Here is a 27,971-nt window from a genome sequence, read left to right as displayed (position 1 = left end):
CAACTAGGTGCATCTGAACTCTACTTTGAAAATGAAATGTAGCAGTTAATTTGCAGCACTGCCAGCCTTTTCATAACAGAATATAAAAATACAACTACTTCAGACTAATGAAAGTGACAGTGGGGAAAGGCGCCCTTTAAACACTGCAAATTGGATGGGTGCATCAGGAGCGTAATTTTAAAGGAATCTGACAAGGTCGTTTGCAAGGAGCAGTCTTCTTACTTGTCGAAATGGTTTCAGACCTCAAAACTTGGCACTTCTGAGTTTTCAGGGTACTTCTGAGGCTGGCAAACTGCCTATTTGATATAACACTGGATTGTCATCAGAGCTGTATCTTTCAGAGATTCAGATTAGTTTCTGCAGAAGTAAGCAGTGCACTCCATGCCACTGAGGCTAGGAAACTTCAGTTTCTAAAAGTCAAATTACAGCATCTTCAAAAAATGTTTCTCAAGGGAAAACTGGAGTAATGTTAAAAGATTTCTGTGTGAACATATAAATTTGTGACATTCTCACTTTTTTATGCTCCACATTAAAGGGGACAATCCTTTTCAGATCCTGGCTGTTGAAATGAGGCAATGACCAGGTAGCCCACAGTTTTAGTGCTCGTGGGGGAATCAGAGGAAAGGCTGTACTTGAGGACTCTGGAGACCTTTGCTGTCTTGGAAAGGTTTCCTCCATCCAGTCCTGCCTAAAAGGAATGCTGGCTTGATATGGATTTATTCAGATCCTGATCTGAATGGAAAGTTATTAGTAGCAGGTTCATGTAGATGAGGAGGAAACTTTGGGACTCAGGATATGAGGTGGATGTCATAAGTGAAAGGAAATTGGAATAAAACAAAAAGCAAGGACCCGTAGCAATGTGCACTGGTCTAAAGAGTAGGCATTTGCCATTGTGAGGAATTTCTGATCTATGTTGACTTATTTGCATTTGGAAACTTAGAGGCCAGAATCTGCTTATATCTTCTAAAGTACAAAAAGAGGACACAAAACTCAAACAACATATGCTTGCTTAAAATGAAAAGTAACTAAATATACAAACACAGGAACAGGAGTGTGGGGAAAAGGTTTGAAGTGGAGGACTGACTGGAAAATATCCTTTTAGTACAGTTACCTTCTTCACAGAGGAACGTGGGAGTCAGCGAAAGCTCTCCAAGGCACCTCTGCTCTGTCTGCTTTGAGATGTACTTCTTGATTTTAATTTTGAGAGGATGGACTTAGATCTACATGCACTCAAAAAAAAAACCAAAACACCCCAAACCAAAAAAAGAAGAAAATCTCTGTTCTTGCGGAAGGACCTGGAATTAGTTGATTCTGGGGGAAAAATAAAAATATATGAAAATGAGTGTTACAGGTTACAAGTATGGGTACTGGATGGATATTTTAAAGATAAGCTGTTCATGGGCAGTCTTGTTGTTCAAGGATGTTACTTAGAGGTGTCTGTCCTAGTGTTTCATAGGTCTTGAAGACTCACCTTCCTAATTCCCCCAGAAGAGACAGTAACAGATACTCACTATGCTCATGTCTCATGGGATTAACAGGATTACTGGAACAGGTTTCTCAAGCAAGTTGTGGAGTCTTAATCCTTAAAGCTGTTAAAAATTTGAATGGACACAGCCCTCATCAAACTGCTGATCTTGTTGACTCTGGTATGAACATGGGTGCTGGCCTAGACAGTCTCCAGAGGGGCCCTCTGTCCTCTGTGAGTGTGAATTATGGTCTGGAGTGACTACATCCATAGTAAAGAGTTTGTATTTCCATGATTAACCTTTATTTTGGCTTTTCTCTTTAGTCTGACACAAAAATTTACTATATGTGGGGACTTTTGCAATGTAAGCATTCTGCCTAGACATGCACTGAAATGAGCAAGATCTCACCGTGATGTGTGAGATCATCATCTTTATTATTTGATCATGACTTCCAGTGACCATAAAGGTTTGTTGAATTTTAACTTGTGATCAAGAGGTTGCATATTCCACTTGTGCCATCTGGCCCACTGTGTATCGCAGCTGTCAGCCTTGCGACTAATCCATATCTGATAGGTGCAGTAAGAGATGTAGGTAGGAAGAATGACACGGAGCATTGGAGATGTATCTGTCATGAACACGGTTCTGGGGAGAGCGGCTGAGTGAGAAAGGGAGTTGTCCCTATGCCACAGACTAACACTAGCCACCACTCAATAGTTAAACACATTCATTTATCAGTTAAAGAAAAATAGGTGTTGGTGGAATGGCTGGTTATAATGAAGAGTTAGGAATTTCAAGGCAAGACATGTTCTTTGGTTTGGGTTATATGTAGTGGAACAGCTAACAAAGCTAGGATGAAGGTGAGCAAGGCAAAAATTGAGCTAAGGAGAAGTTATTTGCTAATATGGGGTGCAGTTTGGTTCTGAAATGGCCATCTTGGGCGCAGTCTCATTAACAGTTATAAATGAGATAAGATAGCCTTCTATGGCAAACCCATCTGTTTCCTACAAAATATCTTTGCTCAGATCCCCGGTTCTAAGATTTAAAACCTTTAGGATTTTATGAGGAAGACAGATTTCTCTTTACATGTATTTCCATCTCTTTGACCTGGGAAATAGAGTCAACTATTATGCACTGATTATGTGAAACATGAATATTTTAATGAGCAAAATCTCATATTTTTTCCACAAGTGTTGAAAAATATAAATTTAGGCAAGGCAGATCTCTGCATTAATGCATTCCATCACTTTGTTAGATACAAAAATCTTTTTAGAAGCTTTTATCTCTAAGGTGATTCAGAGACTGAGCCAATTGACATTTAGTTTTGAGCTTTCCAATCATGATCATTCAGAAAATTGTTGAGGACCATTGGTGAAAATGTTCCTAAGACACTGAGTAAAGGTATTTACTACAGGTCAATCCTTTTATATTCTTGTGCACATCCTGCAATTACAAAGGGTCTAAGTCTTGTTCACTTTACTGTTTGATAGAGCCAATTTTTCCACTAGAAACATTTATAATTGTTTTCCCTTCATTGTTCTAGCTATGTTATAATCATGTCATATAATGACCTTTAAAAATGTGTCTAGAAAAGCCTGCAGCTGTTCCCTCCTTGGTTTCGCTCTACTGAGTTATATTTAAGCCAGTGTCTCTGAAAACAGGCAGTAATAAAAGGGATATTATCCTTAGCAAATATCTTAATCACGGTAAATCTCTGTTGCCCTACAAATGACTGCATGGGGGATTAGAGTTGAGTAAGCCATTTGCTGAATATCACTGCCACCTTTCCTAGGCCATTTAAGCATGTTTAATTTTTCAGGGTGAAACATGAAACCCACTAATACAAATGTTTGCATTTGGACTGAATTATATCCAGACTGTAACAGTTATAGCAAGCTTAGGACCAGATTGTGACTGATCTGTAGGAGGCCAGTTCTTCTTGGGAGAGTGAGAGAGAAAAATGCAGATTTGTTCCCAGTCCCAGCTCTCTTATATCACTTACGCTGCCTCGGTTCTTTTCAATATTTATGTAAGGCTATTATGGGTTGAAGTACTGGTAAATATATGGATGATGCTTAGCTCTGTATTTTTTTTTTTACATCAGTCACAGTCCTTACCATTGTCCAATGCCTGGGAGTCATCAGTGTCTGGATGAAAGACAGCTGGCTTTAGTTCATCCTGGCTAAGATGGAGGTGGCAATGCTATGAAGCAGAAAATACTTTCAGGGACTTGTGTCCTCTGTAGCATCACTTTCTATCTGTTTGTTTATCCAGATTCCTATCAGGTTGCCCAGAAACACTGAAATATCTGTTCTCCAGTGATTAAGCTTAAGGGAACCTTTTGGGAGTCTGAAATGCAACTGCATATTTAATTATTTCTTTTTCTTTTTTTCTTCTTTTTAAGCAAGCAGTGTCTTCTCTCTGTGCCAGCCCAGGGGACTGCAGCCCTAACCAGTCTGGACTCAGGCAGAGCCTTTGGAACTGGCAGCTCCAGTAGCTGTTTCCTAGGGCAGAATTTAGTGACCATGAGGTGGCATCTGTTTCAGGTGGCACAGCCCTCTGACTCCACACTGCAGTGTGCCAGGAGCATATCACCCATAAGCTGCACTGGTTCCTAAGGAGTGTGCTCTCAGATTCACCTCCCTGGTTTAATATCTCAAGCCATCCATCAGGCAGCTTTCCCCATAAGCCCTGAACACAACTACCCAGAGTGGTTACAAGGGTAAGAGCTGTGAATGAGAGAGGCAAGGTTTTGTTGTTGACTGTCTCATGACTGCTGGACTGACTTTCATCAGACGTGTGAATGTCTGTGCATCCCAGTGTCTTCTGGGATAAATGTAATACTCACTGTGTTTAAATCCCAGGCAAGATTCCAAATGACAAGCCCTGAGTTTGAATGGTCAACAGAATTTAATAAATATTCTAAGGACCTTAAATGGGTCCACAGGACATGTGGTTAAGCAAATACTTGTTTATTAGGAGATGTGGCTAATAATAACCAAATAAGAAAAGGAAATTGAGTTAGTGCTTTGTGAGAAATAAGACCTTCACAGAGGACCCTGGCACTCACTCATTAGAGACTTCAAAATGGATCTTTTTCTAAAGTTAATCAACTATTTCATATTTCAACCACTTCAGCCAGTCATATGTACTTTCTTTTTTCATGATACTGGTTTAACATTAACTATGTGTAACTTGTTGCAGAGTATTGTGCCTGTGTGCTTTTAGCTTGAATCCATTTTTTTTTTTCTAAGAAGAAAAAGGTCTATTCAGTCTATAAATTTCTATTATACGTTGTTAAATTTTATACTGTATAAGCCAGGTTAAAGCTTTGATCCCATTTCCCTCACAGAAGAAACAAAAATCCTATGGGAGACAATTATAGGTGAAGATGATACCCCTTAGTATGTTCAGTGTATAGATGCCTTCATGGTGACTGTGGATGAAATACCTACATAGATAAAATGATGATTGATTCTTCACAGCTGTATGAGGTTTCTCTCTCCCTACATACTCTGATGTTGAAAAGAGCTTCTATTCCTGATTCCTGTCACTGTTTTACACACTCAGCTGGTCATGGGTTTATCCCTATAGGTATTGCTGAAGGATGTGTGCTCTTCACACAGATTCTCCCATTGAATGAGTTAGGTCTTAATTCTGTCTTCACCTACAGGGGAGGATGGAAAACACTTTCCCATTCAATAAATGTTTTAGGGGTTTAAAAGTTTCCCTGCAGTGGGATAAAAACTAGGATCTTTCAGAGATTTTTGTAAAAAGGCTGCAGAGGGAGAAGGAAGATTACATACTGGAATAGTGTCTCAGGTTAAGATTCTCAGCCAGATTGTGAGGGTTTGGACCAGTGTTTTCACATTCCAAGTGGGTGCTCTAATCACCAGGTAATAGAGTATTCTGAGGGGGCTACTTTTTGGCTTCGAGTAGGAATTACCAAATTAAGCTTGAGGAGTTGTTTGTTCTCAGACATTTTATATTTTTAAATCAGCACATGCCTGTTTTGGTATAGTATGTGTTTTCTTCATGCAGTTTCTTCTGAAAAAATGTAATCTAATGTAGAAATTAACCCTGCTTTGAGCACAGGTTAAACCAGATGATCTCCTGAGGAGTCTTCCAACAGAAATTCCTCTATGATTCAACTTTGGTGGAAAATTCCTCTCCATCTCCAATAAGGAAAAATTATTCTTGAACCTATAGTTATGATACAGTCAAAAGTGTCACATTTAAGTGCTAGCAGCCGTGGGGTAAAGACTGAAGTATTAAACTGTAAAGTGATTATTAGCTGGTGTTCTCAGTTACTGAGTAGTTTGATGCATATATGGACTTTGCATAAGTTCTTATATATGTGTGTGTGTGTGTGATATTAGAGAACTGGTGACAGGGAGAGACAAAAGTCATGTCTATGATAGTAAATGATACAGGGCCAAGGGAACCCCAGGCACTGGCTGATGATTATCTACACTGTTTGGTCACTAGTATGCTCTGTGACACAATGTTGACCTGGTACAACTCGGAGCATTTCAGATGAAATGACTGATCATGCTTGGAAAGTTACTACAGGTCAAGGACCCTTCCCATTAAGCAATTTGGATGCTGTTGTGGATTCATTTCTAATAGTAAATAACATAATCAAGTGGAAGGTCACTACAGAGGCTGGGGAAGTTGAGGTTATATTCTTGGCTGTGCCTTGGATTGGCTGGGGTGACCATAGACACACCACTTCACTTTTCTTCGTCTCTTTCTTTCACACTTGTAGATGTCTAGCTGTAGAGACTCAGCTCTTCAAAATAGTGTTTGTCTTCTGTGGTGCGTTGGCAGACATACATGGGGAGGACTTGTTCTAGGTTGGGACCTCTAGAGGTTCCCATAATACAAATAATAATAGTAAAGAGGAGGGAATGACATGTGATTTCTTATGAAATGATTGCCCAGTCTCCTTGAGTGATGTAAACTGAGTGACTGTTCAGTGTGCAGCAGCCTTACAAAAGCAAGAGCGTACTTTGCATGCTTGGGCTGACCATTTCAAGAAGAATTTGAGGAACAGCTTTGCATATCTTTATTTGCAACAGGGAAGAGCACCTTCCATTATTAACAAATTTAATATAGCTCCTACTGAGTCTGCCAAGGGAGAGCTGGTGGGAAAAAAGCTATTGAGCATAATTATGTTTGCATTTGAACTACTATGATGTAGAATAAATGCTTGGCACATAAAGGGCTGATCTGTGGATGAGAAAAAGTGTCTGAAGATGGGCTTTTACCTTCCCCTGCCACAGGCTTCTATTATCACTGTGTGGAAATCACTCAACTGCCATGCCTCACTTATTTGTCTGCAAAATGAATTTATTGACTATTTACTGGAACTGACGTGTGGTACATTAAAATATGTTCATTAAATATGCTGATAATGCCAGAGAGAGAATGCATAATGCAAATGATCAGTGCTACTCTAGCAAATGCAGTTGTAAGGCTGGGACTGTGCTGGCAGCTGATGTGCACCTCTGGGTATATGCCCAGAATCACTGCTACCTCTGACTAGTTCCCACCATGGGGAGGTGAGAGGGCTCTCTCCACTTCCCTGAGTGCCCACCTCTGGATCAGCTGAATAATTAAGTGTTTTTTTCCTTCCAGATGAATACAAGAGTAAAGTAGCCTGTGAAGATGACAAGCTGAGGCTGAGCTGTAAGAAGAGCATGGTGATAGCCATTTACTCTGCTATCTTTGGAAGGACACAAGGAGGCAGCCTGGAGTGCCCATACCAAAACCTAGGGATGCCCATGATTGGTAAGCAGGGGAATGGCTTGACAGAGCATACTGATCTGGGCAGGGTGATTTCATTTACTGTCATCATGGTAGAGCTGGCACAGATCCTGATTAGGAGAAGCAGGAGTGGGGCACGCAACCTGCCACAGTGGTGCTCCTGATGTGTGTGGTACCTTGTTAATCAGCAGTGAACTTCAGCATGAGCACCAAACTGTGGTTCAGTTAGGTGTCTCAGCCAAGTTATCAAGCTGCAGACTTTTAGCAGATTCATCAGTTTATATGCTTGAAGGTACTCCTTGAATTTCTTATTTGAATTTCTGTCCTTCTGGTGGTTTATACACTGAACCTCTATCTGTAATAAGGACGATCATGTTATTGGTGGATGTCATAGACCATCTGTGGCCAAGTCAAGCCTTGACATTGCATTTAAACTTTTACTGAATTTAAAGCAAGGGGTGAAAATTCAAAAAGCAAGTTGTTAAATTGCATCATGTCACAGTTGACTTCAGTGCCTTCAAGTAGCTTCTTTACTTTCAGGCTATCATATTCTCTTACATCCATGCATTAAAGATTGAAGAATTAAAAAACATTCACTAGAACTATCTATTCTTGAGCCAATGTGAAATTACTTTGAATATTTTAGACTGTGGCAGAGAGAGCAACTGTCTGCAGTGCAGAATCCTGTGGTCAGCATTCCTTATCATCCTTGTCTGCAGAGGTGAGAGGGAATTAACTGGTTTCCCAAAGGAATTGCCTCCAGAGTGGGAAAGTCTTCGGGGGGGCTGTATAGGAAAGCTTGAGCTGCTGCTATTGCCTGTACTGGTATCTGTTAAGCTGTATCTGGGGATCTTTGGCTTTACAGCTGCTGATCCAGTGCCCTTAAGGAGTTAAATGCTATTCAAATGGAAACATGTGAAGTGACTGCTTGGAAATATGATACGGGGATGATGGGTGTCAGTGGGAAACCACAGGTGGAATCAGGCCAGTCAGGTTCTTCACGCAGCATGGTGAGTGCCTTAGTTGTGTAGCTGTGCAAATATGAGCACTTGCAGCACAGCTGTGTAGTTCAGGGTCTCCTATGCAGTCCTATGGTTCAGATGCATGGCAGAAGAGTCACTGTCCTTTAATAGTTACCTCCTATCTCCTGAGGTGACCTGTGTCCCTGGATGTGCTCCTGTTGTCACCCAGTTGTCAGGGTGGAGAAGCTGAAATAGATAAGTGTAACAGGTTTTGCCTAGACTTCTTTTATGTGGTGTTCGGGATGGGCTAAGAGTGTGCACGCTGGTTGCTGTGGCAGTTTGGCTGCTGGGTGATAACTTGCTGAGTCAGCAAAACTCTGTGGGTTCCTAGTGTATACCTGAGCACACCACTCGTTTGTCCTTGCTGAGACAGCAGAAATGGGCACCTACCAGTGACAAGGTACTAGCAACAGGACCTGCTCTTGAAGGTCAGTGTGAAGCAGAACTCTGTGTGAAACCTCAAAGGGTAAAGTTTTACTCTTCTTTGTCCAGATGCAAAGTCCTGAAATTTGTACTGTCTGAGAGCAGGGTGTGTGGCACTAGAAAATGGAATGGGCAGCAGAGGAGCTGGGAGAGCAAAGCTGTAGCTAAGAGAACAAGCAGTGAGGTGTGACAGCGTGGCTGCACGTGCCATACCACCACAGCACTTGTATGCCCTGTTGTTTTCAAACTGGCCTTGTGATCTCTACAAATTGGGATGTTTGCCCAAGGAAATAAGGTGTTGGATCCTAGACTGAGTGTAGCATGCAGTCTGCTGGTGGGGTGAGGCAGGGCCTTCCTCCAGTGTCAGCTTGTAAATGAAACTAGTTACAAGAGCAGGCTCAGTACAAGACGTAGTGCCAAGCTAGTGGTGGGAATGCCAAGGTAGCTCTACACTGAAATCCAGTGCAAGGTTTGAAGCTGTGAACTGATGCTAAAAATGACCAAGTTGTTGGACAGGAGGAAATATCTGCATGTTTTGAGTTGCTGGGATCTCAAGTATCTATTTCAGCCTGGTGCTGCTGGGGTGCTGAGGGGACAGGTATGTCCTGCCTGCATAACAGCAGAGGGAGGGTGGGAAGTGTCTCTGGAATGGGCTGGGATGAGACTTGTGGCATGCACCAGGGAGCAAGGCCTTCCCCAGGTTTCCTCAGGCATTGGGCACTGTGAGTGTAATGTGAAAGACAGACAGTGTAGCTGTTGATGATGATGTTTCCCTGCATGCTGAAATTCTGAATAGAGGGTGTGTGTGTATAAGCTTAACTACAAAAAATGTGAGTGAGCAGGTGGTCTTTCAACTCACCATGCTCCATCCCACAAATCCCAGCTGTATTTGAGAGTGTTTGTCCAGGTCTGCTAGTGTGTTCAGCAACAGCTCGCTGATCCCCTTGTCATGACGCTGCCAGTGCTAGAGGCAGTTTCTGCCTATCGTAACCTTCCCTTCATCTATTTGTGTGAGCTGACCCAATGGGACAGAGCTCTAGCGATGCGGAAAATGGAAGGTGAGTTATTAGTCCTCTCTTGGCCCCATGGGAGATACTGGTGTAAGATCCATCTGCAACCCAAATCAGTGAAAAACATAATCACACTGTGCTTCCCCATGGCACGCTGCAAGAAAATAGCCCTGCCTACATTTACAGCACTGAAGTGAGGGGGTTGTGCTCCCAGCTGCCACTAGCAATAGTGGGAGTGGTGCAGAGTCCCCCAACCTGCTCCAGAAACTGTACTCCTGCCATGGGCCTGCCTAGCCCAGCAGGCAACTCTGTTCCTTCAGGAGCAGGTGAAAACATCATAGCTTATAAATCAAAGCTTTGTCTAGCTAGGGAACATTTCCCTGCACGTTTCCCCAGCCCTGCGATATGGGGAGGGCTGCTCCATGACAGCCTTTGATCCCAGACATTAGCAACGAGCTGATCTTACAAATATGACCGTATGAGTCAGGCTTCGCGGCAGCATCCAGTTCCCGTAAGGCAGAACCCAGCTATGTTCTGCACATGGAAGATTTATTCTGTTTGAATTTCATCGGACTGATGATTTGTGTCAAGTCTAAGCCTTGGCAAAGGGCCTTTCCCAGGAAGTAGGTCCTGGACAAGTTTGCAGTGATTACTTTCATCCAGACAGCATGAGTAACTTGATTAGTGAAGATCTCATACTTGCCCCAAAGGTGGGGAAGGGTATCGTTTCTTCCTCTCCTACTGAAAAACAGTTTTGAAAATTTTATTCCATCTTTTCTGTGAACAAAATGCACATTTGGGTTGAATTTAGAAACCTACAGTTTCTACAGATGAACCTCTTAAAGTACTGAGGTCTAAGATGCAGAGGACGGATGGCCTAAGAGAGCATTGTATATATTTCTGACTCTGCCATAAGGTAAGGGAAAAAATAATATATATTGTTTCTACCTTGAAAAACAAGACCTTGTACTCCTGTAGGAGTGTTGAGAGGATAAAGTCCACTAATGGTGAGTCTCCTAGATTTTGCAGACATTAGGTGCTCAGAGAGGGATCCGAGGTATCATGACGTTGCAGCCCTTTAACACCTGCATAACCCAGCAATTGCTGTGCTGCATTTGGGTGATGTAAGATCCCCAAGTCAGACTTCACACACCATGCCATGCCAGACACATGCTTTCTCTCTGGCTAACGTCTATACAAACGTGCTTAGCATCTGTGAAGGGAAAGTTATGGTGAAGAATTCGATCCTATCCCTGTCATGTTAAAGAGAAAATCTGCCAGGATCCTCTTTTAACTGGAAACATGCTGAAACTTGTGTTTCTGACCCTAATGGGAAACCCCTGCAAACAGCTGGACTGCTCCTTGAATGCCTTGGGAACTCTGAAAAGCTCCTAAAGGAATTTGACCTTATTTGTAACTCTCTTAATAAAGCCTCCACTTCGCTGCCAACGTATGCAGAGAGAATACACAGAGCATAGGGAGGTCTCTAGGGAAAGGGTTATTTGCAAGCAACAAACCATTAATATCCCTCAGCTCAGTGAGCCCTTTGCCCCTTTATCATGATGTTTACAGCTGCCTCTGCCTGCATCTCTGCGTGACTTGTTTGTACCAAGAGAAGCCAGTTTTAAAAAATGGCCTTTTCCTACTTTTATTGGGGTGCAAGGTAATGATTTAATTAGGAGACTGAGGAGGAAGATTTTGGATTTTTATCATTTAATGGAGCAATATCCTTGATAATATTCAGGGCAGCTGACATTCACATATATATGCATTTTTACAGTAGCCACCCCCCTGAGACACAGAGAGTGAGGTGGACATGTTCAGCTGACCTCTAACATCAGGATCCAGGTCTCCTTCTTAAGGACCCTGTCTCTCTCCATCATGTATACAAAGAGCTCCCAGCAATTCAACTCCTCATCCTGGGTAGAAGGAATCTGGGCTTGGTTTGGAGTCAGTGCAAGATCGTGGGAACTCTGGCTCCAAAGCCTAGCTTTGGGTTGTGGTGTGTGGGTTAAGCTTATAGTCTGCTGAGAAGTGAAATGTCCTTGTCACTTAACATACAAGTTCTCTCCTGTGCCTCTGTAAGGGTAAATTGAATGTGTTTACAAAGCCCTGAGGAAACTCAGATGGTCAATGGTGCTCTTTAACTTATTGGATCTGATAACGTGAGAGCAGGGGAATGAGTTCAGCAGAGGACCCTGTACTCTAGGTGCTCATTCCCTGGCATTTTTCATTTTAATGCAGTGACAGAAGGCGATCCAACCCAATTTGTTTTGGTTTCCTCCTCTTAATGCAGATGTATACATGACTCAAACCAGAGCCTTCACAGTCCTTCATATAAATATTTATTACAGAATATAAATAATAGACCCTTCTAGTTTGTTTATCTGTGATCAGATCTAGCATATGAATAAGTGTGAAATACATACAGTAAAACCAAGCCATTTTATTCCATGGTACATGTTTCTATTCCTGCCAAGGCAAGAGCTGGCTTTAAGAGATTGCTGCCCCTCCAGCCGTGCATTTATGTCTCTCTTACGCTTCACCATCCATGACCATTTTCCGTCCTGTGTTTCCATCAGTACAAGTTTGTGGCTGTGCTCTAATCTTGGTCTTAAGCAAAATACTTGAAAATAAAAGGCCTCCAAACTGTGGAGCTGGAGCCACGAAGGGTAGTAACTTCTGGCACTGATGGGGAAAGCAGTGGGGGAGCGGGGCGGCAGGAGGAGTTGGGGTATCCACTGAAATCCGTGCTGATCAGATAATGCCATGTAGCACAGCCGTCCTTCAGCAGATCTGAGCCCTTGTGACTGGAACGCTCTCGTGCTACATCCTGATTTCACCATATGGGAGATGACAGCCTTTAAAACAGCTGTAAGGCTGGGTTTGTGGGTCAGACCATGTCTTTCCTCTCTAATGTGCACACCAGGCTTCCAGAGCACCCCTGCCTGTAAGTGTGACTCTATGTATGTTTCATTTATATTCAGTGCAGAAACTACCTTATTATGTGTTTAGCTCATGATTAAGAACATGTTTTTAGAGGCCAATCTGTTTGTATGTAATACACCCCACACATATCCAAGTTTGAAGGCTAAATAAATCAGTTTCTGTTTAATTCACATATAATACCTCATTAAATTTAAATTGAAATGAAATTCCGATTTAGAATGCTAAGTTTAAGTGGGACAAAGCCTGCTTTCAGAAAGTTTTTTCAATTTTAGATACTTTGCATGTTTTCCTTTTGTCTCAAAACACCAGGAGGTAATTAAAACCACTTTATAGCCATTTCTAGAAAACTCAAACTATTGTTGCATTCCCGAGTCATAAAAAATGATTTATATGAAGTTGTTTTTATAGGCACACAATTACTAATTTTTTTTTAAAAAATGGAAAAATCCATTCAAATTTGCTTCTGGGCAAGATCTTTCTCAAAGCTAAGGTTCAACTTGTTTTTAAAAAGTTGTTTACAGTGGAGTATGACCCCATGCAGTGGTTGTAAATAAAAAATTCTGAAAGGAGAAATTTAGCACTAGGAGGCTCTGTGATGGTATTGATGTGATATTTGAGGAAGTGAAGTGGCTATTTGTATCAGTAGAATCAACTTCTTTAGTAGCTGATCTTGTAAAAGATTCCTATTGCCTAACTAATAGTTAAAAGCAAATCCAGAATATAATCCTAATAATAAAAGGGAGAATTTAAGAGATTTACATCTATAGCATCTCAACTTATTTCCATAGAGTTACTCTGAATGAAAACCAGTGTAACTTGTTCAGAACTGATAAAGTTCCTCTTAAAATAATTCAGATGTCACTCAAGAATATTACAAAATTACCACGATGGTGAATGCTGAGCCTGAGAAACAAAGGTAATGTGAAACCTGTGAGTTTGCAAGCACACTATGCTTTATTTTAGGAATCAAGGGCAAGAAGTGACTTGCGGATTTTGTCAGCTGTCTCTTAAAAAAATGGGCCAGTCCCACAGCTTCCAAAGTTCAGACCTTGCTTCAGCCTGGGTCTAGGAACTTGCTGAACAATACCAATGTTCAGGAAAATAGTTTTGTTGGGCTATAATGAATATGAAGGACAAATGAACTCGGGGACTTTACAGAGCAGTAGAAGCACTGAGTGCACCATCTCTATCTTCTACCGAGAGAAGCAAAAGCTGTTAGTTTCTTTGTTTTTTATCTTGAATGCCTTACAATCAATGCTGCTGAAAATTAAATAATAAAATTATACTGTTCTTGCCAGGCTGAAACTGCTTTTTTCGCTGAGACTTCTTGGAGCCAAGTTTGAAGCCGTCCTCAGATTCTCACTTTAGCCCCAAAACCTGCAAAATGTTATTAATTTGCTCAGCTTTACACACTCTGAGTCAGTCTCCTCAAAACTGGAGCCTCATAAGTTTTATGAGTTCTGGTTCCAGATACAAAGGTGATAAGATGATTTTGAGTTCATGTTAAGAAATTAAGCGTTTCTAAATGTGACTATAGCATTAGTAATTAAACCTTCAGTTGCAGTCTCTAGATGTGATTAGTTTCTTTTAAGATCATTTTTTCTTTTCTGGCCTACTGCTGAAGTTTCCAAAGTTTTATGAAGTGTTCGGTGAGTAATTTTTCTCTCTCTTTCATTAAAGTGTACTTTTTAATGTAAAGCTGGCATTCTCTGCACATCCTTGTAATTTTTGGATGTAGATTTCTTTTTTACCCAGCTGTTTTCAGTGACACTGTGCAAGATATAGATGCTATATCCAACTGCACAGACGTGAAGTTCCCTGCTGTTATCTGTAATAATGATGATGGCAATTTATATCAGAAACACAGCTCAACATGATACCAAAGTACCTGATACTGCCAAAGCAAAAACCAAATAGAAATTCCCTCAAATATAAAATGTCTCAGAAGAAACAGCTTGATAGGACCAATGCTGCTGTGGGGGAGGTAGACTCTTCTTGCCCTCAATGTTGACTATGAGATGTTAGAGCATTTTTATGATTCTGTTCTGCACATCATCAGAAAGTGCTCGTACCACAGCTGGGGACAGGGACCTGGAAACCAGAGTTAATGTGCGGGCCAAAGCCCCAGTGATACTTCCCCATCAGTCCTGACTGCAAACCCTTTTCAACAGCCCCGTGGCTTATCAAACAAAAATTCTGCTGAATCTACTCTTACAGCTCAGAAATGCTTTTAACAATCTCTTCTAATGAATTAATTCCTTTATTTCCCTGCTCGAAGAAGGTTTTCTTGTGGTTGGAACAGATTGACTGTGCAGGTTTTCTGAAGCCCGTTCTATTCTGGCTTCCACACCAGCAACCTTTTAATTGTTTTGGGTCTCTGCTCCTGCTTTACACATCTCTTTACATATCTGCTTCTGCATCTTTTTCTTGTTTAAGGATAGTCTTTCTTTTGTTTTCATTGGTAGGTCTTCACATCGGTTGGTCTTAAGGGCTAAGTGTCTGCAGTTTGGTTTTCTCCCTCTTGTCTTCCACTCTTCCTGTGATTCTAAACCCAACTCACTTCTTGTATCCTCTGTAGAGTCGTGTATGCCATGGCAAGGAAGAGAAATCCAGTGTATTTCTGTTGCCCCCATCTGAAACTGTGTGACAGAATTACTGATAAAGCAATTACCTTCCCAGGCTGCTTACTGTAGAGAGAAAGTGGACAAAGCCCATCTTTATTAACTGTCTTCTGCACTGGCTTTTAAAGAGAACATCAAATTTAATGGGCATGTGCTAAGCTGAAAATGCCTGGGATTTGATATACTGCATGTGGTGCAGACTGGCTCATCAGTACTCTATGAAGACATCCTTCACAGGCTGGTAGGATGGGTAATTTTGTCTAATTTGCAGCTGAAGCACAGGCTTAGACATTTCCAGCAGCTGTCACTTTATGAAGGAGCTGAACTTTTTTTTTTTTTGTATCAACCACAGCTAATGGAGCATCTTTAAAATAAATGAGAAACTGTCCACGAGCAGAAGGAGAACTTCCTTACCTCCTGTTTATGATATTCTCTTGCAGACTGAAGCAGTTTCAAGCCACTCCTAGGTAAAATGTGAAGGAATTTAGGCAGCTGCCTCACCTGCAAGGTTGCAGTTACTTTCTTCCTGCTTACATCCTTTTTGCCATTCCATCAAAGTTTGCTTTCTCTTCTGGCACATGAGTAGATAACCACAGCGCTGATTCAGGCATGTCAGCAGGAACTAAATTTCTCTCCTCTTAGTTAATTGACTCCTGCATCTTCCATCTTTCATTCTGTCCTCTCTGCTTCATAGCTCTCAGCAAGTAACTTTTCCTGTTTTATTCTTTAGCAAGAACTCATGCTTCAGAGAAAAATCTTGTCCTCTGCTTGGGAGGAGTTTCTTCCTAAAGCTGTCAAATGTTTGTAAATTACTTCCCTCAAGGGAATATTTATCTTAGGTTGTTCCTTTCACCTGCTTCTAAAAGATAGCAAGGAAAGCTAGGGTTTTGCTGACTGTTTTAATTCAAGATGTATATCTGCTCCTGGTTCCTTTACACTAAGCCAAAGTGTGCCACAGAATTTGTCTCTTGATCAGGTACCACCAGTCCTGTTCCAGTTCCAAACCGCTTACCTCACATGCACTGCTGGAAATAGCATTTTAGGCAGTGGTTCTCTTTCTGAAGACTTCAATTACAGTCAATCATTTAGTCCTTTCAATACTTCAAGGTCTTATACTTCGCTGGTTGTAAAAGTAGAATGAGTGCTCCGATTTCTTTTGCTAAATTCACAGACTCAGAGAGTGCATCCTCACCCAAGTGGGTGAAGTTTTCTTCCTAGACTCTATTTTTCTTTTTTTTGAATGCACACATGTTGGTGCTGGGGTGTGCTCCATGCCCTGCTGCCTTTCCAGATCCATGGACAACCTGGGGGAAACCACTACCTGACAGCCTTACAGTAAGTTAACACGTTCACACATTCAGGTGTACATGGTCCTGCTTGCTCTGGACAGCCTGCCTCATCTGTGCAGGAACCTGCATTTGCAGGCTCAACATGGATGTGGCAGGTGAGTCTGATCATGAGGTTAACAGATACGCAGATGTTCTCAAGCATTTGGCATATGCCTGACTTCACTGTGGGATTAGTCATCCATCTCAAAACTAGGTGTCTAAATCTATTTGTGGATCCATCTGTGATGACTGTTGCCTTGGAAGAGGCTCCAGTCGCTACCAGAGCATCTGAGAATTACTGTAATGCAAAAATTAAACTGTTTGGAAACATTCTTTCAAACCCAGATAGGTTTTGCAATCAAAAGCAGTAACGTATGGCTTGAATTTCAGATTTGGATGTGTCACCCTTATTGGAGAAAAACAAGTAACAGTGAGTAACCAAAGTAACGGATGTGATTAATAGGCATTGGCTCCAATTTATTTTTTTTTTCACCAGGAAGGGGTAATAAAGAAATAGTCATGCTGGGAAGCAGCCTTAAACTGACTAAAACCCATTCATTGTGGTGAGCTTGATGATATGGACATTACATCACTGAGACTGATTCCAGTTTTAAAGCCAATGCTGTCTGCAAGCTGCAGCTGGTAAAATCCTCTAGCATGGCTTTGTTGCCATCTGATTTGGGTTTTTACCCTGTCAGAGGTTGGACTGATAAAGATAGTAGCTCAGGGAGTTTTATCATACTAAACTGGTAAGATGAATTACCTACTGAGGGTTTAGACAAAGAGTTGTAAAATGAAACTGGCCAGCAGTCCGCATTTGTGGAGTGATCCTGCGAAAGGGAATTCACCTTGTACCAGGAGCAAGGCTGGAGGGACGTGCAACTTCTAGAAAGTAGGGCCAGGAGCAAAGAGGATAAAGCAAGCTGATCCCACTCTCCCCTAAACCCAAACTTTAGTTTAAAATACCATATTCCAAAAGCACAGCTGATATCTTTAAACACTTTCACATGTGGAAGTTTCAGCGTAGCCAGGATTCGTATTTGCTCTTTGGCAGTGTACTGTAGCAATCCAGCACTAATGGAAGCTGAGGGTAACTCTGGCCCAACTTGTGTAAGTGGGCTCTCTATCATCTGTGAGGTCTTAAAGCAATTTTTATTGCTCTGCTGTGGGATTGGAGCTTTGTGGGGTTTAAAAGGTTCTTGGCAGGGGCCTGTCTCTGCTTAGCAGTACTTACATCAGACTTAGTGATATGGTGTTGGCATTTGTGAGTGTCCTTTCCGTATCCCTGACACATGGGATCACTTGTTTGTCACTGATGTCAGGATGGTGTTTCATATAACATCCACAGTTTGCATTTAGCAAGCAAACAAGCAGCAAAAAAATGGAGATGTTGCCCTGAATGATCATGCCATCTGGTGAAATAAGAGTGCCACATCTAGTCTCCCACTTCTGAAGACTTAGAAAATGGGAATTTGGCCATCTGGAGAGGACCATAGCCCAAATCTCCTCTACCTCATTGCTGGGCTTCTCTTTCCTGTATCTTTTTGAGACGCTAACTGCAGGATTTATGGAGATGAGAGCCTGTTTTCTTGCCTCTCTGAGCTCTGGGAATGGGCAGCTGGAGGTGAAGACTTCTGATCTGGAACCACCTCCTTAAGAGGTACTAATATACGGGAGTTTTCACTTCAACCCAGCCCCCTAAGGACTGACTTACCTTTGGAACAGCCAACAGCATGGTGGGTTGCATTGACAGGCTGGAGAGGGTCCAGAGGAGGACCCCAAAGATGATCAAAGGACTGGGAAACCTGCCCTATGAGGAAAGGTTGAGAGAATTGGGTTTATTCACCTTTGAAAAAAGAAAGCTTAGGGGACACCTTATCACCATGTACCTGTATTTAAAGGGTGGCCGCAAAGCAGATGGAGACTCCCTTTTTACAAGGAGTCACATGGAAAAGATGAGTGGTAATGGGCATAAGTTACTCCTGGGGAGATTCCAAATGGACAGAAGAGGAAAATCTTTCCCAATGAGAACAATCAGCCACTGGAATAATCTCCCCAGGAAAGTGGTGGCTTCTCTAACATTGGACACATCTAATATTCATTTGGACAGGGTGCTAATGTCTAGATCATGCTTTTGCCAAGAAAGGTTGAACCATATGACCCTTGATGTTCCTTCCAACCTGGTGTTCTGTGATTCTATGATTCTATGCTATGCTGAAGTCAAACTGGCAGCCACTTAAAAGTAGTCAGAGATCAATATTGCTTAGTGTCTTCAGTAATGATGTGGATAATGGGATGGAGTTTGTAGGTGGTACCAAACTGGACAGGACAGTTTTTACAGCAGGGGGTAGGGACCTCGAGGAACCTTAGTGAGCTAGAGGAACCTTATGAAACCTTGTGAAGTTCAACAAAGTCAAGTGCCAAGTTCTGCTCCTGAATAACCGTCCACAACAGCACAGGCTGGGGATCAGCTGTCTAGAAAGCAGCTCTGCAGGAAAAGGACCAATGGGTCTCGGGGTAAAGGAAGTTGATCATGAGTCAGCGATGTGATCTTGTGGTAACGGTGGCTAAGTGGATACTGGACTTTATTAGTAAGACTATTACAAGCACATCAAGGAGAGGGTTTATTCACTTTATTTGGCATTCCAGTACTCCACTTAACTGGAGTATCCAGTTCAGAGCTCCCCAGATAAAGAGATATGTTGAAAAACTGGAGTAAGTCCAGTGAATGGCCACTAAACTGGCCAGGGAGCTGGAGCACACAGCATACAGGGAAAAGCTGGGCGACCACGTTTCTTCAGTCTCAAGAAGAGAAAGCTCAGAGTGGGATCTTACAGAAGGCTGTTCTTGGAAACACATGGAAAAAATCCAAACAAACACCAAAAGCAATGAACACAAGTTTAAGCAATGGAAATCTGATTAGATAGAAGGAAAAAAATTCTTCACCTGGAGAGTGGTTTAGCCCTGGAACTGGTGCCCAAGGAGTTTGGGGAATATTTATCTGTGGAGATTTTCAAAACCTGCCTGAACAAATTCCTGAGAAACCTGATGTAACATCAAAGCTGGCTATGCTTTGAGAAGAAGCTTGGACTGGATAGGCTCCAGATATTGCTTCCAACTAAATAATTGTATGGTTTATGTACTGCAGTCCCAACAGGTGACTCTTCTCCTGGGTATATTTTCAATATTAAGGTTTGCAAAAAGTCCATGTAAAAGAGGCTTTTAAAATCTCGGTGTCTTACTTTCTATGCTAGGGGATTTCATCCCCATCTGTAATTGAAACATAGAGAGTCTTCTGCTTTTCCGATCATTTTGGCTAGTGCAGGTTGAACTGGAGCATCCTGGCAATTGGAGAGCTGAGGATATCACTAGTGATATTTGTCAATATGGAGGCCTGGTCTGTGCCTGAAGAAGCTGGGTACCTAGGGCTACAGGTATGTAGGTAAACCAGCAGTGCCAGAGCCTGGGCACAGATACTGGAAATAGACCTTCTGTACTGTTAAACTGTAGCATGGTCTGTGGCATGGTTCATTGCCTTGGTCCTGGGCAGTCCAGAAGATGGTTTGAGGTTGGTTATAGGACAGGGACTGAGTATCACCACTCTGTTTTGTAGGATGAGAGTGTCTTAATACCATGGCTGTGGGTTATTCCACCACAGTTGGACTCAGGGCCAGGGAATGCTCCGGGGTAAGTTTTCATTTATCAGTGAACATATAGCTGAACAGTATAGGCTGTACCTGGGCACTGTTAAAGTACAAGTAGGGATTGAAGTGTTAGGACCTGCTCTGGCAGGTGGAGCTACATAGAAGAGGCTCGGTATCTTGGGCTACATGGAAGAGGTTCTTATAACTCAAGCTATATCTGCATTAGTGAAGGGGTTAGAGCAGGGTCGCACAACTGCCTGTAGACAGTATGATATATTGTTTTCAGTGGGTATCATGGGCAAGGCTGTCCTCTCCTGGGAAAAAAATAATGCAGCTACTACCTGATAAAGGTAGCATCAGGATTGTGCTCACCTACCATGTACACATCAGTTACTCTGTACTGAATGCAGTGAGAAGGAGCCTTCTGCCTGGCCTGTGGCTGGCTGACCCCATGTCCATGCAACTAAACCATCTACCACATACTCTTGCTCCTCTACTTTCCATCCAAAATATCTAGGGAGGTCTTCTGCAACTTGATGATTGGGACTAGCCCCGTTATAGCTCAGACTATATTACCTGTTTGGGGTAATGCTAATTGGCAAAATCATTCTGAAGAATGGGGTAGCACTTAAACAGGGGGGGGATAGTGGTGTGTCCAGATTTGAGGCCTGTTTGGTTTCCTAAAGTGGATGGTGCTGCTAAAGTCAGTATGGATGGAGGCCACAGCCTACTCAGAACTGCGTGGGAGGAAGGAGGTCATTGACTAGCGATGGCTAGAAAATCTGTTGATGCTACTGTGAGAGTATATGACAGATAAAACTCCTAGAAGCATTTTCATTGTACCGAATCTACAGATCTGGCACCTGAAGAGTCAATCAAGTTTGTTAAAGTGGAGGGCAGAGTCTGGAGTTTGTTACCACTCATTCCTCCAAAACAAGTGACCCAAAGGGTCTGGTGAAGACATATGCAAAAGAATCGTCATGCCTCTCACAGGACCAGTAATGGATAATTCCTCACCCTCCCGTTGAGGTAGTGTGCTCCTGTGCTGAGGGGTGAGGTCCCTGTGCAGACAGACAACCATGTGATGCTGTCTGTTTTGTGAGAACAATAGAAAATAAAAAGAATAGGCACCCTCCATGAAATCCTGTGCAGTGCTTAGATTTGGTGAGTTTCTCTAACTGGACATTTGTCAAAAAGACAATAAAGCAGGATTGCTGCATGCCAGATGTTTCCACTGGAACCTCTGACATTCGGATCAAAAATCCCCTAAGGAAGTTTGGGTGGTTCAGTATGAAAATGCTCACATGGGGCCTTGGTTTTTTTTGACATTTGCAGCATGTGAAATGAAATGCTGCCTTTGATTTGAGAAAAAATATGTCACCCTCTAAGCTTAGTTTTCTGTGTCTTTCCTGTGCCTCCCATGGATTTTGTTGTGCTGGTTTTAGCATTCAATGCCTTTTGGGGTTCATTTTCCCTTTCCCTGCCTCCTGATTAGTGACCAAAAGGGGTTTGTATTCCTTTCTCTGTAGCTTTCCTGTTGCTTTTAACGACAGCTTAATGTTGAAGAAATGTCTTCTTGTCAGCTTCCCCTTGTGCTTGGCCCTGGCTGGACAGTGAAAGCAAACTATCAGTCTAGCATCTAAAAGTTCAAGAACTTGTCTGTACAAATCGTTTTCACCTTTGCTGAGAAAGCAGGCACAAACCATCTCATAAAAAATAATACTTAGGAAAATATTTACTTTTGGAGCTTTCCATATTCTAAATTCCTGAGATGACAAACATTTCTACATGCATGGAATAAACATGCTTCACAGAGTATTTCTACTGAGATGGTACAAGGTAACATTATAATTATTGGACCTCATTAGACTTCTTAGAAATACAACATCTTCTAAGAGCAGAGAGGGACACTCATCATCTTTGTCTGCAGAGGGGTCCAGAGATGGTGACTTGAGACAACTCTCTTGGACATAACAAAAACTAAAAAAACCTACCCAAACTCTCCCTATATCTTCCCCTCAAAATGAAACAAGCTGGTTTGGGTTTGCATGGTGAGGTTTTGGTAGCAGGGGTCTACAGGGGTGGCTTCTGTGAGAAGCTGCTAGAAGCTTCCTCCATGTCTCATGATAGAGCTGATGTCAGCCGGCTCCAAGATGGATCTGTTGCTGGCCAAGGCCGAGCCCATCAGCGACAGTGGTAGCACCTCTGTGAGAAAATTTTTAAGAAGGGGAAGAAAAACCCTGTGCAACTGCAGCTGAAGAGAGGGGTGGGAATATGTGAGAGAAACAATTCTGTAGACACCAAGGTCAGTGAAGAAGGAGGGGGAGGAGGTGTTCCAGGTGCCAGAGCAGAGATGTCCATGGGTGCAGAGATTCCCCCACAGCCCGTGGTGCAGCCCATGGGGAGGCAGCTGTGCCCTGCGTCCACAGAGGTTAACAGTGGAGCAGAGACCCACCTGCAGCCCGTGGAGGACCCCATACCGAAGCAGGTGGACGCCCAAAGGAGACTGACCCCGTGGGAAGCTCATGCTGGAGCAGGCTCCTGGCAGGACCTATGGACCCATGGAGACGAGCACATGCTGGAGCAGGTTTGCTGGCAGGACTTGTGACCCATGGGGAACCCAAGTTGGAGCAGTTTGTGAAGAGCTGCAGCCCATGGGAAGAACTCACGTTGGAGAAGTTAGTGGAGGACTGTCTCCTGTGGGAGGGACCCCATGCTGGAGCAGGAGAAGAGTGTGAGGAGTCCTCCCCTGAGTGGATGGAACAGTAGAGAGTGTGTGATGTACTGACCACAACCCCCATTCCCTGCCCCCCTGCCATGCTCATGGAGAGGATCTAGAGAAATTGGGAGCAAAGTTAAGCCTGGGAAGAAGGGAGGGGTGGGGGGAAAATGTTTTAAGATTTAGTTTTTATTTCTCATTATCCTACTCTGATTTGATTGGTAATAAGCTAATTTCCTCAAGTCAAGTCTGTTTTGCCCATGATGGTAGTTGCTGAGTGACCTCCCTGTCCTTATCTTGACCCACAAGCCTTTTGTTATATTTTCTCTCCCCTGTCAAGCTGAGGAGGGGAGTGATAGAGCAGCTTTGGTGGACACCTGGCATTCAGCCAGGGTCAAACCTCCACCTAAGCAAAACTGGAAAATATCAACACACCCAAATTAAATTGGTGGTTTACTCTTCCCTGAACAAGATCACACTGTCCATCTCTCTTACACCCATGAGGTGGGAATTTGGTTATAACTTTGAATGTTACTGTGATCAACTGCATTATCAAACACCTAAATAAATCTACAGGAATTCCATGTGAATATTATAATTGCAGTATTTTCTGTTCCTATGACAGTGTCTTATTTTATGGGGAGGCTTGTAGTGTTTCTGGATAAATATACTGGAGTGAGACTCCAAAGATCTGAGTCTTTTTCCATGCTCTGCACTGGATTACTGGTGTTAGTCTTTTTACTTTTGTATGACTCTGTTTCTCCATCTGTTAAAATGAAGATACTGATACCTGTCTTAGAGTTCTAAAAATAGAAATTATTTTTATTATGGATAGCCTTTTCCCTTTGTAAAGAAGCCATCTTTTATTTAGATCCTTCTTTCTACAGATGTATGGGCGTTTCTGATTCTTTGCTGTTCTTTCTGGTGATTTCCTTTCATCAATTTACAATTTATTAGAAGTGTTTGAGAATTAGATACACCTTCATTGTGTAAACACAAAAACTTTTAAAACTCATGGAAAGCTCATACGTATGTCCTCTCACAGTCTGCATCTGGTAATTTTTTTTTAGACAATTTCTGACATGAATAGATAAATATTCACAAAGAGTATCCTTTTTCTCTTTTAGAGTGTCAATCAGCTACTGCTCTCCAACTCATGATCAAGCGCTGCCATGGGAAAAGAAGCTGCAGCATATATGCCAGCACCTATGAATTTGGAGATCCTTGTTACCCAGGCATCCGAAAGCATCTTAATGTCATCTACACCTGTGGTGAGCCATGAAATTCTCTTGCTTTAACTCTCACTGGGGTATGTATTTGATAAACAGTGGTGTGTGAAGAATGACAAGACTTGTACATAAAAAAGTTGTTGAATTTTTGGCTCATGATGATTCTTATTTGGTTAGCAAGGGAAAGCTCTGTGGATCACCTGAGTGATTTAATTCTGTCTCTTTTTCTACTCATCAGCTTGATAGAAAAAGCAGAAAACATGGAAATGATATTCTGTTAACCCACTCAACACTGCAAGGCAGGAAAATCTGGCGGTGGAATCAATGCACTCAGTGGATGCTTACATCCTGAATGTTAGCATCCTGCTGTTTCATTTGATGGCAGAAAAGTTGTGGTTGTCAGTAGGTTCCTTATTACTTTGTTCTGTATTTCATTTTGTACAGTAGAATAGGACACTCACCAATCCATACTCATCAACAGTGTTATTATTATAGAAAATCACTCCCAAAATCTTCAGGTGAACATTGCAACATTTTCCTAACAAAATACTCTTATTTGGAAAAAAACCCCAGTTGAAGACACTGCAGCAGACACTGTGCTCCTACCTGACTAGTCATCTTGTTTTGCAACAGTGAAAAAATTGTTCCTGTCTGAGCTCTGTGGTATGAAAACAACATCACGTCTGTCTTCTTCCAGTGATGATATTTTGGTCATTTGTAGCTGATACATTTGAAAATATTCGCTTCAGGGTTTTGTTTTTATAGGTGTTGCTAGGATCAGCTCAGTCCCTCTCTTTCTGTTCCTTTCTACATCCACCTGGAAGAAGAAATTCTGGTGCTATTTTGAATCTGCTGAGCAGATGGTGGAACATGTAGTAGAGAAGGTGCTGGCTGTGTCCTCAGACAACAACAGGTCTGTGGGTCAATCTCTGTATGTAACTGCAGCATCTTGAATCTGACAGATAGTATTTGAGATGCAATTACTATAGGATTTTGTGTAGTTGCTGTAGCATGCCAGATGTACAGCACCTTGAAGAGCAGAGAGATTGATGCAGGCGCATCAGGCTCTTGGCTCCTGTCTGGCTGTCGTTTTATTTGGCAGGAGTGGCAGAAAGGTTGATTTTTAAAATTATTTTCTTCTCTTGGTTTCTTGGTTTTTGTTTGAAATGATGTAGCAAGAAGTAGCAAGGGTACCCATGCAAAACCCTGTGAATTTTCTAGCCAGGAAGGTGATGGTTTATATCATTTTTCTTGTAAAAAGACTGGAGAGAAGCTTATGCTCATGGGGATTTGACAGAAACAAAGATAATGCAGCAAAACAGGAGCTCCATAACTCAGAAATCCAGGGACAAACACAACAGAGCCCCATGATATATTTCCAAGAGGGTATCTCCTTCAAAGGCCTCTACAGCCTTATTCTGGCATTGTGGTCCTGGTCTCCAAGTCCACTACAAAAGACATTAATGATATCTTAGTCTGACTTTAACTTTTCTAGTCATAGCCTAACTGCGTTAGGAAATGAGTCATGCTGGAGAGCATAAAATGGCATGTTTTGCTTTTTAGTGGGTGAAATCTGCCTCATCCTTTGAAGGTGGCCATGGCTCCTTTTCAAAACCATGACCTCAGACATGTCTCTGAGCTGGATTTTGTGATCATCAGACACATATTTCTCCCCTCAAACAGCAAAATCCTTCAAAATGTGAAAGCCAAATAAACAAGAAATCAAACTCCAGTCTCACGTGCTTGTGCCGGACAGAAGAAAATCCTGGCATTCTTTTAATGACAAGAAAACCAAGCTATTTTTCTATGGTTTAGAGAACAACTACAGTGTAGAAAACCTCCTGTTAGATATCTCTTTGTTTCAGGTTTTTTGCATGCATTATTGCTCCTCATATGGTGTTATCCGACTTTCACAAAACCTGTGGGAATGACAGGGGATAGGCTTTGACTGACAAACATGAGTGCACTTTCCTGCTACCTCTACCTAGGTACATATCTGTGTCCCCACCTCTTGCAGTTGGAAACACTTGATCCCTGGAGCTCAGGATGTGGCTTTGCTGCTCTTCACTGGAGAGCATTGAAAGACATAGGGTGACCCTGGCATAGCTTGAGAAATGTGATGTGTGGACAAAATGGGTTTCTCTGAGCATCACTTCAGCCCTTCCTGTTGCTGCTTCAAATAGGTGACTTCATCACTCTGAGATCAAGCAGATCTCTGTCACTCCCAGGATGTGGCAGGAATGTCCTGCCATGGTTCAGTATTTTTGACTCTGTCATTGGTCTTATCTGTGAGAAAAACTGTGATGTGTCCTTGACCAGTGACCCACTGAGCTGCTTCAGAAGAGGTGGTGAGAGCAAGCATACTAATGGATGGGGCAGCGTGGGTAGGAGGGTCTTCATGCAGACATTTCCCATGTGAGAAACTTCCGTAATATGGGGACAGGGCAGCTGAACTCTGCTCTTGGTGCTAAAGCATGGGGAGGGCTGGAAAGAAAAATATGTCTTCTTCCGATACCAATTCATGAAAAAAAAAAAAATCTGTTGAGGGAGTAATTTGTGAGGTAACAAAAGGTAAAATTAATTGAAAACTCATGTGGTGTTAGCAGAAATCATGGGCCTTTGGCTGAGATGGACTTTGTGACAGGCATTAATGCTGGTGTTGGCTGTGTAGGCTAATGACTAGTGAAGAGCTAGTGAGGTGTCCTGTCTCCTAGTCCTGGCAGGAGAACAACTGCAAGTGTCTCTCAGGTCAGCACATTGCCAACTATTCTTCTGTGCCTTGACAGCAGGACCTGAGCTGTATCCTGGATCTCCAGAATGTAAATGGATGAGGCAATAGCTTTTCTTTCTTTGAGCCATGGCCAAATCTCATGGAGGTTCATACCTCCAGCCTCCGTGTTTTTTTGGACATGAGAATTCCTGCCAGACATACACAATTTTTTTGATGAATCTGGTTTTAAGTAAAGGTGTCATCTAATTTTTTGCCCAGCTGTTTTTTTTTTTTTTGAATAATTTGTTGTAATTACTCCAGCCAGTGTCAGTGTCAGTGGTTCTCCATATCCTATCCCTTTGCATCTTGTGTTAAATGCCTGTTGGCATCACTTAGCTGAGAGAGAAATGCTACAAGTTAGCGTGTGTGTACAAGATGATTGAAACAAGCAAGCAACCAGCAGCCCAGCAGGATAGCTGTCTGTCATGTGCATTAGGGTCTCACTAGCCCAGCCAAAGGAACAGATGAACAGTCTTCCAACATAAAAACATTCCAAACCTGAACCTTGGCAAGAGGCGAAATACTCAATTTTGGCCCAAAGCCAGATTTAGCTAATGGGACGGTGTGGAAGGTGGTGTTTTCCAGTATATGGGTCCCATTACTGCATTAATAAATACTGCATTAATTATTTCTTTAAAAGGAAAAGGCCAGTTAATTCTGGGAAAACACATAACGCATGGTGAGGCTGCTTTCTGAGTGTGCCAACTGTAACTAGAGGGAGATATAAAAATCTTAGCTCTGCCTTTTCTTTAAAAGACCCTGAAAGTCTGAGAGGATACCAGCAAATAAAAGATTATTAATGCAACTGAGAAAAACAGTGCGATAAAGACTTCATAGAAGTCTTTCTTTCTTTCTGCCCCACCCTCATCTCCCTGTCTCCCTATCTCTCTGTCTTTCTTTGGTGTAAAGCATGGTATTTGTAATATCTGTGGGTAGCTTGCTAGTGGTTTTGTACTGTGATGGTTTGACTCTGGCTAAATGCCAGGTATCCACCAAGTCGCTCTATCACTTCTCCCCCCCTCCC

The 27,971-nt window shown here is 42.3% G+C and overlaps 1 protein-coding gene across 2 annotated transcripts in view; it reads left to right on the top strand.

Annotated features, from left to right (window-relative positions):
- Nucleotides 1–27,971, top strand: part of EVA1A (eva-1 homolog A, regulator of programmed cell death) — a 214,208-nt gene that overhangs the window by 81,797 nt on the left and 104,440 nt on the right. For both annotated transcript variants that reach the window (XM_026846348.1, XM_026846347.1), the window contains exons 4-5: nucleotides 7,104–7,256; nucleotides 24,076–24,219. In XM_026846348.1, coding sequence (XP_026702149.1) covers nucleotides 7,104–7,256; nucleotides 24,076–24,219 — 297 coding nt within the window. The remainder of the gene's footprint in view (nucleotides 1–7,103; nucleotides 7,257–24,075; nucleotides 24,220–27,971) is intronic.

This window comes from Athene cunicularia (genome assembly GCF_003259725.1).
Source record: "Athene cunicularia isolate RWA chromosome 3 unlocalized genomic scaffold, athCun1 chr3_part1, whole genome shotgun sequence".
Taxonomy (NCBI): domain Eukaryota; kingdom Metazoa; phylum Chordata; class Aves; order Strigiformes; family Strigidae; genus Athene; species Athene cunicularia.
The sequence above is the reverse complement of the archived record's forward strand: the minus strand, read 5'-3'. Positions and strand labels throughout refer to the sequence as shown.